The sequence below is a fragment of the Sus scrofa genome, chromosome 8, assembly GCF_054392235.1.
Source record: "Sus scrofa isolate SSC_HxYL_T2T_F1_AM1 chromosome 8, Sscrofa_HxYL_maternal_Yorkshire_Landrace_v2.0, whole genome shotgun sequence".
Lineage (NCBI taxonomy): Eukaryota > Metazoa > Chordata > Mammalia > Artiodactyla > Suidae > Sus > Sus scrofa.
This window is the reverse complement of record NC_139390.1, coordinates 139,106,822-139,127,268: the sequence shown is the minus strand read 5'-3', so window position 1 is coordinate 139,127,268 and position 20,447 is coordinate 139,106,822. Positions and strand designations below refer to the sequence as shown.

General features: G+C 36.2%; 1 protein-coding gene across 38 annotated transcripts in view; it reads right to left on the bottom strand.

The window, feature by feature from the left end:
- The window catches only part of MAPK10 (mitogen-activated protein kinase 10), a 454,812-nt gene that overhangs the window by 52,203 nt on the left and 382,162 nt on the right, over positions 1-20,447 (bottom strand). For 19 of the 38 annotated variants that reach the window (XM_084973649.1, XM_084973666.1, XM_084973661.1 and 16 more), the window contains one exon: positions 18,258-18,329. The exons of 7 other annotated variants lie outside the window; for them this stretch is intronic. In XM_084973649.1, coding sequence (XP_084829775.1) covers positions 18,258-18,329 — 72 coding nt within the window. Of the gene's footprint in view, positions 1-7,189; positions 7,262-18,257; positions 18,330-20,447 lie in introns of all 38 variants that reach the window. 12 more of the 38 variants (XM_084973669.1, XM_084973657.1, XM_084973670.1 and 9 more) reach the window with 1 other exon arrangement.

Below are 20,447 nucleotides of genomic sequence, written 5' to 3'. Positions count from 1 at the left end.
AAAGACCATGGGAAATTATGACAAGTGGTCCATGCAGACTCCAGGCAGGGAAAGAGGGAGTGAGTGAAATTAAATGTTGCTATCATATATATGATACATATATCACATATTACATGGGGTGCTACTTATGGGAAGTACAAAAGCTGCTCAACAGAAAGTTCCAAATATTTGACATTTTCCAGTAATTACTCCATATATCTCTATGACAAAATTTGTTCTCAAAAGAACTGTCACTTCTGAGGACAGTGTAAGATTATGATAGAAATACACACACACACACACACACACACACACACACACACACACACGCACACAAGGGTCTGAGTCTAGATTTTCATGGTTATGTACTGGGTTGTTTTGTTACTTTTTTTTTTTTTTTTTGTCTTTTTGCCATTTCTAAGGCCGCTTCCACGGCATATGGAGGTTCCCAGGCTAGGGGTCTAATTGGAGCTGTAGCCACCGGCCTACACCAGAGCCACAGCAACGTGGGATCCGAGCCACGTCTGCAACCTACACCACAGCTCACAGCAATGCCGGATCCTTAACCCACCGAGCAAGGCCAGGGATCAAACCTGCAACCTCATGGTTCCTAGTCAGATTCGTTAAGCACTGAGCCACGACGGGAACTCCGGTTGTTTTGTTACTTTAAAAATACTTCTACCCTTTTTCTTTCATTTGAAAATGTTCTTTTCGGAGTTGCCGTCATGGCACAGCGGAAATGAATCTGACTAGGAACCATGAGGTTGCAGATTCGAACCCTGGCCCTGCTCAGTGGGTTATGGATCTGATGTTGCCGTGAGATATGGTGTAGGTCACAGTCGTGGCCCAGATCTGGCGTTGCTGTGGCTGTGGCTGTGGTGCAGGCTGACGGCTATAGCTCCAATAAGACCCCTCGCCTGGGAACCTCTATATGCTGTGGGTGCAGCCCCCAAAAAACAAAAGACAAAGAAAAGAAAAGGACAGGAAAGGAAAGGAAAAGAAAATGTTCTTTTCCTCTCAAAATCCCCCTCAAATTCTAGTAACATGAAATATAAATAAATGACTTAGTGCACAATTGTAACTAACATCTGTTTTCATTACAAATGAGCACAGGAAGAGGAAATACTACAAGGCAAAACACATTAAAAAACTCAGACCTGACAATATGAGTAAAAGACTATTTGCTCACTGGCAGCAAATTGCAAATGGAATACTGTGGAACATGGAATGTCCAAAGGCTGATATTTGAAGCATGATGCATATGCATTTCAGTATAATCAGTTTATATAAGGTCAAGAAAACATGCTACATGAGGCATACTGGACAAAGTCTTTTGTTTCAATTCAAAAAGGAAGGAGCAATTCCTGCCCCTCGTCCTAGCACTTGGAGCCCTCTCATCCCCCTTCGCTGTCCTAATACACCATGCCTTTTGTTTTAAATTTAAACAATGACACGGATTTTTATCAGTTTTGTAACTTATATATCCCTAGAGACAATAAGTGCCCACCACAGAATAGGTGCTCAAAGATATTTGTTGAATAAGTGAATTTCTACTTCATGTCTAATTAGAGTTTGTTTTTTTTCATGGAGATAATGCAAAGAATAGGGGAGAAAAAATATTTAAAACAAAACAAAACAAAACAAAAAAACCTAAAGCTGAGAAATTCCAGGAATTGGAGATAGCTTGGAATTCAGGGAACACAGTGAATCCCAAGAGAAATAAAAAGAAATCCACACCTAGTCACATGGGAGAAAAATAGCAGAAAACCAAAGGAAAAAGAATCCTACATGAAAGCAGAGAAAAGGGACGGACTATGGCCAAAGATGACTATGACACTGACAGCAAATTATTCACCAGCAATATTGGGGACAAAAAGCCAGTAGAATAACACTATTTTTCTTGTTTTCTTAGGGCCACACCTACTGTATGTGGAGGTTCCCAGGCTAGGGGTCCAATCGGAGCTGTAGCCTCTGGCCTATGCAACAGCAACAGCAGTGTGAGATCTGAGCCACATCTGAGACCTACACACCAGCTCACAGCTACACTGGAGCCTTAACCCACTGAGCAAGGCCAGGGATCAAACCTGCATCCTCATGGATCCTAGTCAGATTTGTTTCCACTGAGCCACAATGGAAACTTCCCTAACACTTTGAAAATGCTGGAAAAAAAAAAAAAACAGCTGTCAATCTAACACTATATATTCAACAAAGCTATCTTTCAAGTAAGGGAACTCCAATCAAAAAGCCGAGCTTTATCATCAAGGACACCCATTAAAGAACTTCTAAAGGACGTCCTTCCGAAGGAAAGAAAAAAATCGCAAAATAAAGAGCCAAACCACAAAACACAGTGATAAGCCAAGAAAGCGATAATCATGAGGGTAAGAACCTCAACAAACTCCCCCTGTGGGCAATCAAATGATAATACTGTCCACTTATTAGGCTAAAGGAAGAGAACTAAAATACTGGAGATATACAGCATATTTAAATGGGTAGCATTGCTAAGGTCTTTGTATTGTCTGGAGAAAGATAAAAATTGTCTGAATTAAAATTCTCCACAAATTGAACTAGAGGTTCAATACAATTCCAATATAAATACCAGTAGGGTTTATTTTATACAAGTCAGCAAGCCAATTCTAAAATATTGACCGAAGAGCAGTGGTTCACTAATAGCTAAGATACTTCTGAAGAAGACAAAAAAGGTGTACATTTGCCCTACCTGATCTAAGGGTACACCCATTAAGAAAGGCTGGTAATGGTATAGAGATAGACAAATTCGTGAAACAGGGTATAGAGCCCAGAATGTAATATCCCTGCCCCCAAATGTGAGAACTTATGGAAAAAAAACCCATCATTATAGATTAAAGAAGAAAGAATACGCTGCTCAGTAAATGGAACTGAAATCCTTCTTTCACACTATACACAAAAATCATTTCCAAGTGAACTAAAGGCTTACATATAAAAGATTAAACTTTAAAACATTCACAGTAAGGGATTTCCCTTGTGGTGCAGTGGGTAAAGTATCTGATGGCGTCATTGCAGCAGCTAGGGTTGCTGCCGTGGCGCAAGTTTGATCCCTGGCCTGGGAACTTCCGTATGCTCCCCTCCCCCAAAGAAACGAAAACAAAACAAAACAAAAAAATTTTCCCAGTAAAATTACAAAAGAATATAAAGGCATCAAAGGATCATTAAACAAGACATAAAAATACATGAACTATAAAAAATTAAATAGAAAGAGATTGCCAGGAGTTCCTGTTGAGGCTCAGCAGAAATGAATCTGACTAGTATCCATGAGGACACAGGTTTGATCCCTGAGCTCCCTCAGTAGGTTAATGATCAGTTGTTGCTGTGGCTGTGGTGCAGGCCAGCAGCTATAGCTCTGATTCGACCCCTAGCCTGGGAACCTCCATATGCTGCGGGAGCAGCCCTAAAAAAAAAAAGACACACACACACACACACACACACACACACACACACACACACAGATTGCCAAATTCCAAAATCACTACAAAAGAAAATGGGAAAAGAATCTAAATATAGGGAGCAGATATTTGTAACACATAAACTAACTAAGATTAGGTACTAGAATAAATAAATAACTCCTACTAATTCGTTTTTAAAAATATAATAAAAAATGTTAAAAAAAAACCAAAAGACATATTACCAAGGGGAAAATACTAATGGCTAATAGATAGGAAAAGATGCTTAATTTCCATTGTAAAGAAAATTTAAATAAAAGCTACAGTGAAATAGGATTTTATATTCAAGAAATTAGTGACAAATATAAAAACTAATCTGATGATACCAAGAGTTGGTAAGCATGTGGCATAGACACTTACATTTATATACTGTCACTCTGGAAATCAATCTGATGTCACACAGTCAAGTTTAAAATATGCACACCTATGAGCCAACACATTTATTATAAAGCACCTTGTCCATGTGTGTCATATATTCATACCATCATTTTTATCGCAGCAAAAAAAAAAAAACCGTCAATGTATTCCAAAGTTTATTTATAGGAAAATGGATTTATTGTAGAATATTCATAGACTATAATGCCATACAGCTGTGAAAAATGAATGAACTATTTCTGGTGCATCAACACGGATAAATCTTAAAAATATAATGTTAACTTAAAAAAAGCAAGTCACAAAATAATGATAGTTCAACATGTAAACCACATAAAACTAAACCATATGCTGTGTAGGAATGAGTATCCACGTGGTAAAAATATAAGGAAAGTCAAGGAGATTATAACACACGCCCTCAGGACCACAAGGACCTCTGCGGAAGAGAAATGGCATGACTAAGGAGGAGCACAAAAACTTCAAAGGTATTGTAACGTTCTATTTTTTAACCTGAGTGGTATATGTGTGTTCATTTTATTGATCTTCAAAAGCTACGTGTTGAATATTATTTCATGTGTATACCATAAAATATTTTGTAATTTTTAAAGTAAAAGTGGGAGTTCCCATCATGGGTTAGTGGATTAAGAGCCCAGCTAGCATCCATGAGGACACGGGTTTGAGCCTTGGTCTTGCTCAGTGGGTTAAGGATCTGGTGCTGCCACCAGCTGTGGTGTAGGTGGCAGACCTGACTCAAATCTGGTGTTGCTGTGGCTGTGGTGTAGGCCAGCAGCTGCAGCTCTGATTCGAGCCCTACCTAGCCTGGGAACTTCCATGTGCCATGAGTGAGGCCCTAAAAAGGCAAAAAAATTACATAAAGTAAAAGTGTCTGCCAGGATGAAATTAGGAGATCTCCCAAAAGTATATCAATAGTTGAATCCTGATTCTTCTGTAGAAGTTAAAAACATTTGACTTGAATAAAATTTAACTAATATGTATTTAAAAATACATCTACTAATAAAGCAGCATATAAATATATAAAATTTTAAGAAATGCTCTTGGCTATCTAAATTTCTCAGTGCTAAAAATAATGTGTTGAATTTGTTTAGGCGTAAAAGATAAAGGGTAATAACTTTATTAATATTTTAAGTTTTCCTGTTGAGTTATTGCATATATTAAGAAGTTATGCGTAGCTTACATTACAAGAACTATTAATTATTTATTTTGAGAATGTCTTCATATAAATGAGGATAGGTTGAATAAAAATAATTAGTCCCTATGACGTATGTATAGATGTAGACGATACATATTGTATATCTAATAGATTTAGATATAATTTTATTGCCGCTTTCAGACGTCCTTCTTAATAACAGGGAATTTTTTAAAAAAATAACTAATCTGTCTCGCATTTTAAGAGTTTAACATTATAATATTCAATGTTCATAATTTGTTTGCTTGAAAAATACTTAAACTTACCGACATGTTTGAAATCATGAGAAGACCATATCCTACACTCAAGGACACCCTTCAGAAATCAATTCCCATTTGCCCTTCAAAAAATTGACAAAGGTATCCCTACACGAGAGCTTCAGAAATAACCCAATATAAAAACATCAAGCTCAGGTATTGAGAGGACATTTAATAAGAGACTTTTTAACAGCAATCCAAAGTCTTACTTACAAGGCATTTTGATACTCAAGTTAAGAAATGATAACCAAGCAACTTCTCCCAAAACATGGATTCTAAGGAATGTTATTTGTATTTAACAACTCAGCTGAGGAAATCTGATGTGATTTTCTTTAATAGGATGTGTAAGAAAAGTAATGAAAGTCAAACATTTTAATTTACAGGTAACAAATAATCACTTTAGTGATCAATTTTAAACACAGTGAACTTCTGAAAAAATCAGAGTATAAAATGGACAGAGTCTACTTTCACCAAATGTCTAAAATTAGCTAAAGCTAAACTGTTTCATGTTCACGTCCAAAACCAAACTCAAGTTTATAAAACATTGGGATCAAAGAAATCCCATTTTTCAAAAACCTGAAGGAATTTAGTTTTTATCAAGTCAACATACTCTTTAAAGAGCATTAACGTAAACACGAATGTAGTATATTTATAGACGTTATTTAATAATGTATATGTATATATAGGAGACAAAACTGCACTGCAGACATAACATTTTTAGAAATCAATGTGTATCATATATAAGACTAGGAAAAAAGTTTCTGGTAAGAATAGAATCAAAAGTAGTATAGCATTATTTAACTAAATAAAACATTTCCAGCTTAATTTTTCTTTTAGTATAACAAAAACTGAGTGCCTAACTCAGTTGTTTCATAAACTGGTCCTTTAATACATACAGAGAGTATATGCATGAAACTATATATATGTAATGTATTAATCCCCAAAGCAAATGGATAACTGTAATATAGTTAGGCTACAATATTAGCAATTACATTTAATTATACATTAAAACCTCACTATTATAGGCTAGATTTTGGTTTTGAATTATGATCGTTTAAGCAAGAGCTTTTAGCTTTAGGATGATGAGGATATAATACTTTCATAAGTGACAAAAAGTAGGAGGATATTTAGCTAAAGAAAATAAGCCATTATATACCCATATACAAAATCACACACTATCTATACCTTTTTATTACTGCAGAGCCTCTAGAATCCTTACGTGCTACTAGCTACTTGAGAGGTTCACTTTTACTTATCCAAGTGATATTTCACATAATCATTATTAATTAATGAAGTCTTAATTATGCACTTGTTAATAATATGGACAAAATAAGAAGTGGAGCTATTATTCCTAGAAATTAAGCATATGAGAAAAAGAATTTCAGAAGATCAATTTTAAAATGAAATTCACATGCATGCTCTCTGAATATGTGTTAATAATAAGCCTACTGTATATGTGAGTGCACATAAATCTGACAAAAGAGTTCCATGCCAAGTGAACATTTCTTAGGATGTAAAAGCATATGTCTTCAACCTTGAACTGAAAGATTTTGTCATTTATTATATAGTTATGAATATAACTTAATTTTAAAATTTCTTTCACAAAAAAAGTAAAAAAGAGTCTATTGCTGTGACTAGCTGCGAGAGGACTGATTTAAGGCAGACCTTCGGATATCATGTTGAATGTTTCATATTTGATTCTGTATTACCCACATAAGATCTTGCTAGGAGGCAAGGTTACCCTACCATAATGCCCGCTGGTAAATATCTGACATTGCAGTCTCACTGCAGAGCCCCTTGAAGGACAGTGAATATATACCATCAGCAATATTGTATTGGAGACCAAAAGGAATGGATAGAGAAGGACACCCATAGATGCCACTGGCTGCGAAGGATACGATCAGTGCCAGGAAACAGCACTGCACCTTTTATCATTTCTCCCATGATGCACCCTACTGACCACATGTCAACTGAAAACAAAAATGAAATGAAGATAAACAAGAAGACAGGAATAGAACAGCAAATAAATGAAAACACTTAGCTATCTATGCCACAGAGCAAGGGTCCAACCTTTTACTGACTGGCTAAGAGGCCAGTATGAAACAGTGCTTTAAAACTGGGATGGTGCGAACACTACACCGTCAGGGCCCTTTCTGCTATGCAACTGAACAAACAATGCCTCTCAATGCTACCTAATGTATGATAATATTACTTTGCAATTATAATTCAATGATTAATTTAGTTTCTGATTTAAAAGGTCTAATTTGCATTCATCTACTAGAATCCTACTGATTTGTATTGTAAATTATTCTAGATTGTGTTAATATGGGAAACATGCAAATCGGTTTCTCTTTCATTCTTTTGTATACCATACTTGGAGGGAAAAAGGAAAAGAAAAGCTGAGCTGCCAGCAACCTCGGAAGAAAGGGTTTCTTTTATAAAATACACCTACTCTTATTTATAAATATGAATAAATTTCCGGAAGTGAAATGCCAATTCAAGAACGCGTGTTCTGGAATATGCTGGTTCAATCTCATTGACTCCCACCGAAGGGAGCATGTTTCGAAACAGGAAGCCCTGTCTCAGTCTCATAAACATGGTTGCTTTGTAAAAATTAAGAAGCGCTGGCTTACAAAACAGAATGGTTCAACATGAAATAAACAGCATAACTTAAAGAGGTGACATTTCTTCTGAGACTGTGAATCAAAAGAAACCTGGAATTCAAGGTGAAATTACAGTGGTCTCTCTGTTATGGCCAGTTATCATCCAGAACTTAAACCAGGAAGCTAGGGCAGCAGGTACCCAGGAAGGGGCAAAATGGGGAAAGTCAAAGTGACATCTCTCTCTTTAACTATACTTGGTGACTCACGCGTTCCTAGTAAGAACTCAGAAAAAAAGATAGGTCATTTTTATGGGGAAAATAACCTAGAAGAATAAGGGAAGTTGAGAGGGGAATAAACAGGGAAAGGCATTCAGGCAGCAGCATCCTACAATTTTGTTCCACTTACTCTTCAAATTACATCTTGTAATTTGGCAGTGACCTTAAAGAACTCCTTGTGAGATTCCTTCCAATGTGAAAATCTCACTCAAGTTAAACCCAAGGTTTCCAAAGTTTGACTTAACACCTAAACAGAGTGATCACTGCAAAGAAATGGTTACAGCTTTGGAGGTGATAAGCATACCCAGAGAAGCAAATCTGTTTTGCTTCCACTTTAGGAAAGCAAGTGACATGCAAAAATATCAGGGAAAGATAGAGCAAACAGTTGTGCATCCCTTTATTATTAATGCATTTATAATTCCAGATAATATCTGTCTCACAAGAGGTTGCTTTGTGAGTACTTTGATTAAAGGGGAAAAAAAAGATCTCCAAAAATGGATTTGTTTTTGAATTGCAAATTTTCTTATCATACTGTACCAAGTGACCAGTCTAAGTTGTTATTTATTATATATTTATTTTTATAGCTATCAGGGGAGAGATAGATAATTATAGAGCTAAAAACTCAATCAACAAGGTTTTCTCTTGCCTGTATTCATTCAAGCATTTGGGAAAACTATCTGTCTAGAAGTCAGGGAACTATCTGTCTATAGAAGTCTATTTCTATATTAAAAAAAACCTCTTCTATGTTATCTCTGGCAGATAATCACCTTTTTCCTGCTACAGGAACAACTTCATCGCCTTCTAATTGTATACCCTTGGCCAAGTTACTTCATCTCTCTTTCCATCCTCTAAAATGTGGATGATAGTATTTATTTTTTAAAAAAAGTTAAGTTTAAAAGGATTATGCCTGATAAAGATCCTTCCACACTACCAGGTACATAGTAAGTTCTCCATAAATGTCAGCTGTGTATCATCATGTATTATATGCACTATCTTATATACTGGAATTAAATAGATATGGGAAAGGTTTATTTTGTTTGTATTTAATATTATATTATATCCTATATTTATATACATAAGAAATATTTCCAATAAGAGAAGCTCACTACTACCTAAGCAATCCTTTGAACTGTTGAAACCACTTGGAAAGTAATTCTACACCCAGCATCTCAGTTAACTCCATGGAACTTCTCTCCATTATCTAAACAGGAATTATCCTGTTCCCTAATCCAAATAATAATCTTAAAATGTGTGAATGTAATGTATGATCCCAACCGTTCTTCTCCGTAAACTGACAAAATTTCACCTTTCAGATTAAAATGCCTTGATTTTCACTCTCCCTTTCATATGCCTTTAAACAACAGCAACAACAACAACAACAGATGACCTGAGTGGAATCTTAGTCCTGTGTTGCTTCAATCTCAATTGGCTCTAGACAGTTGTTGGTTTAATAACTGGTATATCTCCTAGTTCTTATTTGTGTGACTGCTGGATACAGATATTCCAAAGTAAAAGGAGCACATTTTTGGAAACGTATCTTCTTCACATCAGAACCTCCAATAGCCTTTATAGATCAAAGGCTTTTGCATTGATGTAATGCAGAGAGATATAAACTCAAAATCTGAACTACTGATGAATATATTGAATTCCATTTTCTTTATTCAATGTATATTTTCTGGGCAATAATACCCTGAAAACATCTCCAACTTCTTTCTCTTTTTTTTTTCTTTTTAGGGCTTCACCCATGGCATATGGAGGTTCCCAGGCTAAGGGTCGAAGAGGAGCCACAGCTGCTGGCCTACACCACAGCCATAGCAATGCTGAATCCAAGCCTCGTCTGCAACCTACACCGCAGCTCATGGCAATGCCGGATCCTTAACTCACTAAGCGAGGCCAGGGATAGAACCTGTGTCTTCACGGATACTAGTCAGGGTCGTTTCTGCTGAGCCACGATGGGAACTCCCCAATTTCCAATTTCCATATAACTTTCATCAGGATTCACTATTCCTACAGACTATCCATGCTTATGCCACTTAAGTGCTAAGCCTAGTGCCTGGAAATGATAAGCTCTATTATTATGAATTACAACAGTGGAGTATATGTACATGGATTCATACAGATTTTTATTACTCAAGACAGGATTAAGAAAACCACTGCATCAAATTTTATGAATTAGTCATCACAATTAAAAACAGTTAATAGGTAATAAAAGAATTTGACACTAAATCTTGTTGGGACAAAGGGTAGTAGTAAGCTTTCTCTCAACTAATATGTATAGCTACACATAAAGGTGAAACTGGATTATTTTGTGAAATTTTCAAGATATTCTAACAAATACAGACTGTGCAGAGAACTTAGAAGAAACCGGGCAAAGTCAATCAGAGTTGGAAACTGGATTTTGATGCTTTCTGAGATGGTCTGAAATGGTAGTTGGGTTTCTCGTTAAGAGTTGTGTACACGCATGCTAACCAGTAGAATTCTGGCTGCTTTTATGATTCTGATTCTTTACATTTCCCTCCCATCATCAGTATCCCCACAGGCAGAAAATAGATTCATTTGCAACTGTGACGCTCAGAAACTGAGTCACTTTCCTCAGAAAGAATGTTAAGTAAGTTTTGGTGTTACTAAAATATGGTTATCAATGTTCTAAGTGAGAAAATCTCAAATGTCATATAATTTGTCAGGCATTAAATTATACTAAATTATCTTTTTTCTACTCTAGCCAAGAGACAGAAATGATATGATATAGGCCCTGGCAGATTAAATCTAAATACTTTATTGCTACTTCCACACGCTAATGGCCTGGAGTGCAATCTATGATGAAATGCTTTTTAGGTGATGGGAGCTTTTATCCAGCAACCAGGCAAATGTTTCCTGTCTAGGAGATTATGTGGCTCTGGTAACATAATTGTGAGACAACACCGCTTTTCTCCTTAACCTAATTATAGCTTCATTAATAGGATTAATGAATTGCATAGGATTCAGACAATGGGCTTTGATAAATTTTCTTTCAACAAATACCTCAAAGTACAATAGCGAGAAGATTTAATATGGGTTTCTAAAATCAGTACACCATTTCTTTGAAAAAGTTGTTTTAAAAGTTATAAATTGAATTAGATTCTTAACAAAAGCACATGGTTTTAAACTTCAGTGCAATGATGGAATTATAAAATATATGCATAAATAAACTGCCAGTGTTCCTATTTTGCCCTTGTTAATCAAAGTAAGAAAAATGAAAAACATTCATGGAGGAGTTCCCGTTGCAGCTCAGCAAAAATGAATCCAACTAGAATCCATGAGGATGTGGGTTTGATCCCTGGCCTGATGAAGTGGGTCGGGGATCCGGGGTTGTCAGTGTAGATCACAGATGAGGCTCGGATCCCACCTTGCTGTGGCTGTGGTGTAGGCTAGCAGCTACAGTTCCAATTGCACCCCTACCCTGAGAACTTCCATTTGCCATGGGTGTGACCCTTAAATATTCATGGAACACAATGCTAAATAATCTAATTCCAGGAAACAGAGGAAGAGTTTCCCCTTGAGTCTACCTATTCAACTTGATTTTCTTTCTTTATAACTCCTACGGCATCCTACTACTTTTAACCTGCATTTTATAGATGTTATATCATTGATTTGCTTTTTTAACCAAACAGAGAAAAACCCGCTGAAAGTTACAGTAAGGAGAAAATCTTAAACTATACGTTGTTATCAGTAAAACTCTAGACTAATGGATTTTCAAAATATTCTCCATAAAAAGACAAACAATTTTTTTTACCGCACCCAAAATATTTTATTTTTAAAATCTATGAAATTCTGCAGTGTATATAAAGAATTTAAAGAAATCCTGATGTTGGAAAAATGGTTTTTTTCTTTAAACTTTTCTTGTTCTGATAAACAAATAGTCAATTCTGGCTTTGAATCTCTCACATTATCACCAAATTAAATACAAGCTCCCTGAAGATTCAGGTAATTATCCTCACTTCATTCTGGACATCAACTTGCAGAAGTGCTTTAGTAAGTGAAAACTACTCATTATCTTTCCTTCTACTGTCTAATTCACATATAATTCTGGTTTCTCATCATTTGAGAATTTTTTTTATTCTAGGTGGTTTTTTTTTTTTTTTTTTTTTTTTGTCTTTTCTAGGGCCGCACCCGCGGCATATGGAAATTCCCAGGCTAGGGGTCGAATAGGAGGTCCAGCCGCAGGCCTACACCACAGCCACAGCAACGCCAGATCCTTGACCCAATGACCAAGGCCATGGATCGAACCTGCAACCTCATGGTTCCTAGTCGGATTCGTTAACCACTGAGCCACGACTCCTAAACTCTAATGTCGTTTTTTGTTTTTGTCTTTTTAGGGCCACACCCATGGCATATGGAGATTCCCAGGCTAGGGGTCCAATCGGAGCTGCAGCTGCCAGCCTTCACCACAGCCACAGCAACGTGGGATCCGAGCTGTGTCTATGACCTACACCACAGCTCATGGCAATGACAGATCCTTAACCCACTAAGTGAGGCCAGGGATTGAACCCGAATCCTCATGGATACTAGTCGGGTTTGTTAACTACTGAGCCACGATGGGAACCCCCAGGTGATCTTTTAGTTACTTTTTTATTTTCTGCACCCCTGGCATATGGAAGTTCCCCACCAGGGATTAAATCTGAGCCACAGCTACAACCTATGCCATAGCTGCAGCAATGTCGGGTTCTCAACCCATCATGCCTCAGTGGCAACTCCTAGTTATTTCTATTTTTATAGGTTATCTAATTCAATTTGAAGATTATTTGAGCTGGAGTGCCCCCTGGCTAACTTCATACCACAAAAACTGGAGTTCCTTATCTTTAGGTATTTACAGATATGTGTATGTTTGTAAACATCTAATGTTTATATGTATCAGACAACTATCAGAGCAGCCCTGTAAGGTGATATTTTACAAAGTAAACGAAAGTTGGTGGGCAATGTCACATGACTAAGTGAAGAGGACCAGAAGCCAGCTCTTGAGCCCTATGGACTGGAGACTCATGGACCGCTGGAGGTCCCACGATAGGTATCACTGTTGATGAACTTTGTTCTAAGAGTCCTCAGGCCAAGAGCAGTTAAATGGAATATCACAGAAATGTGTTTTGTGATTTGTTCTTCTCCCCCCCAAACAGTTCACTTTATTTTTAAAGATCGTTCAGTACACTGTGTACAGAACTGTAGAGGGATAAGGAAAAATAATAAGAAACCTTTCTTACCCATTTCGGGGAGACAGGGGAGCCCTGGGGGACCCAGCAGTCCAGGTGGAGCTTTTTGCCTGGTCCTCTCCAAAGCATCAAGGAGCCAAGATCCAGCCACTGCATTTCCTGCCTTCTGCTCCACCCCTCAAGCCCGCTCTCTGTGTCTCCCTCACTTTGTGTCCTCTTGCTGTTTCTCCCTCTGAACTCTCCGTACCACCTCTCTGCCTGATCCTGTCCTCCAGTAGACTCTGGCCTCCTCGAAATGTCTTGGGAGAGGGATTTTCCTCTTATAACTATGCTGTCCTTCCATCTTTTCAGATCACCTCAGAATCTCTAGCTCCCTCTCTAATGATTCCTGTCTCACTCATATTTTCTCAATGTAGTAATAAGAGAGAAGAGTATTAGCAAATGCATGGTGAAAATATAGTCTCTTAAGCAAAGAAAAATAAACTGTCTTTTTATTTCCAGTGTTTGTGATTATTGGCAATTTGCTTATGGGTGTGAAAGAATGACTACTGATTTTGTACATCCCGATTTTATTTAAATTCATAATTGCGTAGTGTTTGAAATAATGCTGTATTGCCTTAATATTAGACATTAAGACTATCAGACTATAGCAATGTATTAGCTGCCAAAGTTTATTAGGAAGTAAGCACAGTTATTTCAAAGAGAGAAGGATTAAGAATATCTATTTGTACTAGATATATATAATAATCCACAACATCCAATTTTTGCTCACCTTACTTTGATTATTCCTAACTTTCACTTGCCCAAGCATAGATGAGATATGACGTTCAGTTAATCGGAGGATGCTTGCTTTATTTATTCAAATATATTTTTGGCAAATCATTTACTTGTTCCTTAATATCTTGGCTTCTCAGAAAGATTACATGGATATCCTTTTCTTTCTAACTGAAATTTTTCATGTCCTCAGAGGGAAAGGCAGGAGGCAGTGTTTTAGCAGTCTAACTGTCAGCTTTAATTGGAGATGATATGCTTCAGGTCCACAAGTTCCAAATGAATGTGGTATGCCTATTTTTAACATTCCCCAGATCCAGCAAACTCTGGCCATAACTCAAAGGAACATCACAGGCCTTGCTCAAAAGAGATGCTACCATTTGAAGTAGAATTGAAAAAATAAGGTAGAAAGAATATAGCTAAAAGAAGCAGGCTTTGGGAAAGCACTGGTATTATACAAAAACTATATTGGTATATTGCATGAGACTTTGTGATCAAGAATACAGCATGCCCTGGGCGCATTGCAGGGTGGGCGGAAGGAGTTGGTGACTAGACAGTCCTTAAAAAAAGATTTCTAAGAGTATTATAAAACTGCTTTACTATAAGTTATTATTAAAGAAATAAAATCTTAATAAAATGCAGAGTCACTGATGCCTTTTATATGATTCACAGATTAGGTAAGGAAGATAAATGGACCTGGCATATTTATTGTTTTCTGACTTGAAGTTCATCATGAGCCTCAGAATTATCAGTGATATTATATATTATGTCAACATATATGCTATGAAATAGATTTTAATCATAAAACCATAATGAAAATTGAGTGTATAATAGTCTATGCTGGTATAATTAAGAAACTCTTTACATGATTAAAACGCTTTATAACTGCTCCTTTGGATATTAAAAAAGTTAGTGAACTAATGAATGGAAAGTAAATATGTATGGATGTATTTTGCCAGCACCTTAATTTAGTAGTCAAGAAACCAACTTGTGATATCATCTGGATCATATCAACAGTCACGAAACCCACCCGGAGTTTCTCAAAAGGCAAAGACAATTTTAACAGAGGAAAATTGCTAAAACTTCAGTCATCAATGAAAATGTCATAGGATTTCCCAGTTTGTCAAGGTGTTTTACTATTTTTGCTTAGGGTCCAGATTTAAAAAGGGAACATTAGGAGTTCCCGTCGTGGCGCAGTGGTTAACGAATCCAACTAGGAACCATGAGGTTGCGGGTTCGGTCCCTGCCCCTGCTCAGTGGGTTAACGATCCGGCGTTGCCCTGAGTTGTAGTGTAGGTTGCAGATGCGGCTCGGATCCCGCGTTGCTGTGGCTCTGGCGTAGGCCGGTGGCTACAGCTCCGATTCGACCCCTAGCCTGGGAACCTCCATATGCCGCGGGAGCGGCCCAAAGAAATAGCAAAAAAAAAGACAAAATAAATAAATAAATAAATAAATAAAAAGGGAACATTAAAAAGTGCTGTCCAGAGAGAGGAAAAATGTTGATTATGATGATAGAGTATTACATCATTTTTCAGCCTCAGGGAAATTCAACAGAGATTATTCTGAATAATCCTAAGTGAATTACTCACCTAGATTTTTTTTAAAGTCCTGAAGAATCTAAGTAGTCAAGATATAAATTAGCATATACTAAACTTTGATATTATTTCCAGTAAATGCTGGAATCCCTTCAATACGCTAAAATATTGGTACGATTCTTCTCCCCATAAATACCTTCCATCAGCCCCAACACTTGAGTCTGATCATCATAGTTACTTCAATGCCCTGATCCCTTTAATATTGGTAGTAAGTTCTAATCACAAAATGATAATAACCTCATATAAAAATTAATGAAGCAATTCTACTCAAAAACACAGAGTGCATGTAGTCCATTATTTAATAGGGATGTCTATGGTTTAGTTTAATTTTTAAATATGGTCATGACTAAGACATTAAATTGTAAGTTTTAATTACAGGCAAAAATTTAAATCCAGTGGAGACATTTTCAATGAGATGGCACTTCTTTCAATGCATTTCATCTGGATATTTAAGTAAAATTTAACTTAAGCGAGACATTTTCCTCTGAATGTCTTTAGGTAACTTCTCCACTGATTTTTAGGTCTGCAGGTAGGTTCATTACCATAAATGGCACTAGGCTATCAAACACCTATATTTTACATAATCATCACAGGAGACAAAAGACTATGCGAATCCTTATCACAATCTATATTCTGTGTATTGGGGTTTATTCAATTTCCAGGATCATATTTACCAATCAATGTATTGATTTTTGCACAATTTACTTTTAGTGCCAAATATTTTTCTAAAACAGAAACTAGGATATAAGAGAAGAAAAAGACCTCCATGAGAACAATTTCTGGAAGAATGTAGAATTATCAATATGGTGTTATTATCTTTGCTTATCTGAAGGGTATTTTGGGTTAAAAAAGTTTTGATTTTTCTCAATTGTATTGCCTTTTAAATTTAATACTGCTAAAATAAAAGAAAAGAAACCCCAATAAGTACCTGAATAGCTAAATTAGATCTCAGAGGAACAATGCTACATGGAAATCAGATGACCTGTAACAACAGTGTCATATGGAAATGAGATATTTTGTGACTTTTGTCTTCCATTAATTAGTGCATATAAAGATGTAGCTGTGCAACTTTGAGAATTGATTGAGAAGCTCCAGGATTTTTTTTTTTTTTTTATCTGAAGCATACTACATCCCAAAGACAAAAATACACACACACAAATTCCTACCACTATTGTATGAAATCAAAAATGTGAATTATATCGCTCAAACCAACTACATTGATTTGTATGTAATTGATCCTCAAAATACAAATAGGCAATTTAAAAACCTGAAATGAAAGTAAAATGAAATATCATTTCAATACATAATCAATATAAAATTACTGAGATATTTTACATGTTTTCTTTATATCTTCAAAATCTAGCATGCATTTGGCACAAATAGCCCCTCTCAATTCAGACTACTTATAATTTCAAGAGGTACATGTGGCTAGTGGCTACCTATTGGATAGTATAGTTCTAGACGATGTCATTATTCTTACATTACTATTGAAATTTAGAGAATATCTTACGAATACCCAGCAGAATAAATAAATGCCTACATAAATGCATTATCACTGCTAAAGCTGTCAACAGTTAGACTTAGGTTTGTACAACTGTGTATAAGCAGGGTATTTCCGTATTTATAAAAATATATTTTCTATTCATATGCAGAGTTTATTATTGATAAACAAACACAAATATGTGCCTTTGTTACAGCATGAACTTTTGGTCCTTTCAGAAATATCCCAGCTCATTTAATAATTCCATATCAGAGATAACCTGTCCAAGAAATTTCTGATGGAATCTAGTAGAATATAGTGGTAGAATACAAATCAACACTGCTTTTTTTTAAATTGACTATATTTCCCATATTGTACATTTCATTTTTTAAGCTCTAAATTTCACTGGAAATGCAATTATCTATGTCTAAGTCACTTTTCCAAGTCAAATGAGGAAAACTTATTTTAAATCTGCCTGATCTCCAACCGTCTGAATAGCAGGGATGATTTTTAAATGTGGAAGTGCATGTTTTAAGGAAGATGTGCAATAGTAGCCTATTTAAGACAGAATATAGTATCAAGAGTAATTCAAGTCAATAAAGGTATGGACAGAAGCTTAGGATGTCAGCAAAAAGAGAAATGATTATGCCTCAATTTGAAGAAGCATAACATGGTTTTAGAAAGGAGAGGAATAATACTTGCAAATATTCTTTTGCTAATTATACTTCTTTCGCTAATTATAAATATATTTTAATCATTTGAGATTTGTTGGCCTCCCCTACTTGTGAAAAATAACACTGCTATTTTTGAGTTACAGATAAGAAAATAATTTAAGAAGAAAAATAAACCCATTGAAAATGTAATTAAAACAAACCATTGAGGTAGGTAATCTTCAGCACTGGTCAGATTATAGAAATAATCATTTTTTTTTAAAAAAATCACAATTACTCCACTTACCCAACTTTTTGCTTCTATCTTTACTCTCCTGGTAAAATCATTATGTATTTAAAGGGAGAGAGAACAAAACAGGTAAAGCTGCAGCAAAAGGTACAAGGATACAGTCCCTTCCTGGAAAGAGGATTTTGTGACGAACCATTTCTCCCATAATGCATCCCACAGACCATATATCCACTAGAACAGGAGAGAGGGAAGTGAAGAAAAGGGAGGAAAGTAAAGTTAACTAAGATAATTGATCTCTGAAGGAGGAGGAAAAAGAACAGTTTGATTAGAAGGTACAATTTTTGTCTCCCACCAAAAGTTGGCCAAAAAAATGAATTAAAACCAGCACCATAATATTACATAAACAATGTCCAGTATAAGAACTCAAATGAATTATTAAAAATTACTTTATGAGTGCCTTAGATTTGCCCTTTCCGTGCCATAAGTGGTTAACATGGAAAAGCAGCAGCTTAACCAAAAGTACGTCCATGGCAGGTGGTGGCTAAAAGCCACCAAAGGGTTTTTGATGTCATTTGCTGGATGCAGAGAAAATAATCTCAATAGCCTTTAGGGATAGCTGTTTCCATTTGTGATTCTATTTAGTTACAAGGAATAGGGCATCTAAAGGCCCCCTTTTCTATGGTCCAAAACAAGGTACATGCAACCAAGTCCGGGAAACTAGGAAATGGCTGGAACCACGGTTTAAAGGCAGAAGTACTGGAATCCCTGGTATTCAGGGCTTAGTTCTTCCTTCAGAAGTTATTCTTGTAAGCGAATATCAGTTTCAGTTTCTATATGAAATACTTCAGGAAAAAAGATATGTAATTAATTAGTACATGGATAAAGGAGTCATGAAGTATTAACGGTGTTGAGAAGTTGTGATACACATGTATTTGTTTCTCAATCATCATACGTGTTAGCCAAACATGCTTCACCTTCTCTTACCAATCTTTACCCTCTTCCAACTCGCTTTTTAGTAAGGACACAGGGAACTTAGGGGCAAAAACATTAGGCTAAAATGCTTCTTGGGGAAGAAGGCAGGGTTAGGTGCACAGGATAGCTGGGCATGCCTGATGCGGCAGCAAGCGGGTTTTCTGCAGGATACCCTTCATCCCATAAGGATGTGAGAGCAGCACGAGGGTGCTAGGTATGCTTTCTCCACGGATCTAGGGAAGCCAAAACACTGAGGCAGCAACTTGCAATCTTTCTAGTAAGGGAAGGACTAGGAATGAGATCACATATGCCATCTTTGCAGCAAAGATCTGAAAATCCAAATTCAGACACTGCCCTGCCACCCCAGATTCCTGTATTTCTTGGAGGTTTTAATTGGTTCCCCCTTTGCTATTTTAAAGATAACTTATGAAGAACATATACACATATTTTCTTTTCCAGATAAGTTAGATGTGGTATTGCCTTGGGAAGAGGACTAGGTCGTCTTCTTCCAAGTCAAAAGGGGACAGAATTCTGCCACTGTCCCCAAAGAAAACCTGCCCTTCCTAGAAACGTTTCCCTCCCTCTGCACAAATGGACAAAGGTATTGGCTCTCTTCTAATCTGGAAGAACACAAAGAAAATTCTTAAAACCTTGGTAGCCAGAGAACTGTCATAAAAGTACTCTGTAGCACCTTCACATAAAAATACAACAATTATTTCTATAGAACTTATAGATTGCTAGGAATCAAACAGAATATAAAAAAAGTGTAGAAGGTACCCTGAGTGTGTATATGTCATTCTAATTTAAAATGATTTTAATTCCCAAGTATATTGTATATGTTTTTAATATACACATTACTTTTAAGGGTATTCTTTTCAAAATAATATACTGCAATGTTTTCTAATAAGTATTTTATAAATCCTTCATTTCAGTAAAATCAAATTGGAATACATTTTGAAATCCTTTCTTCCCTTGCTTTTAAAGTGTTCATGAATACTATATTTCCCTTATGAAATCAATAGTACAAAATTTAATATTTTTCTCTCTCTATGGTTTGGGAATTTATAAAAACTTACTAGGTTATTGCTGCCTTAACTATTACTTACAGAACAGTTTAAAGTATTAAAGAAACTCTTATCCAACTTGAACAGTTTGGATTACTCTAAATTGATTATGCATTGAGCATCTATAAAGATTCTTGCTCCAAAGATTTGTGATATCTTTTTGTCTTTTCCTAGGACTAGGGCCATTAATCTAAGATGTGACATAAAGCCAAATGGTTAAATGCAGTAGATAGATGTCTTCCTGTTGATACTCACTTTGAGCTGAGCTGCCACCTAAACAGCAATTTTTCTCAGTATCTATATAGCATGTATG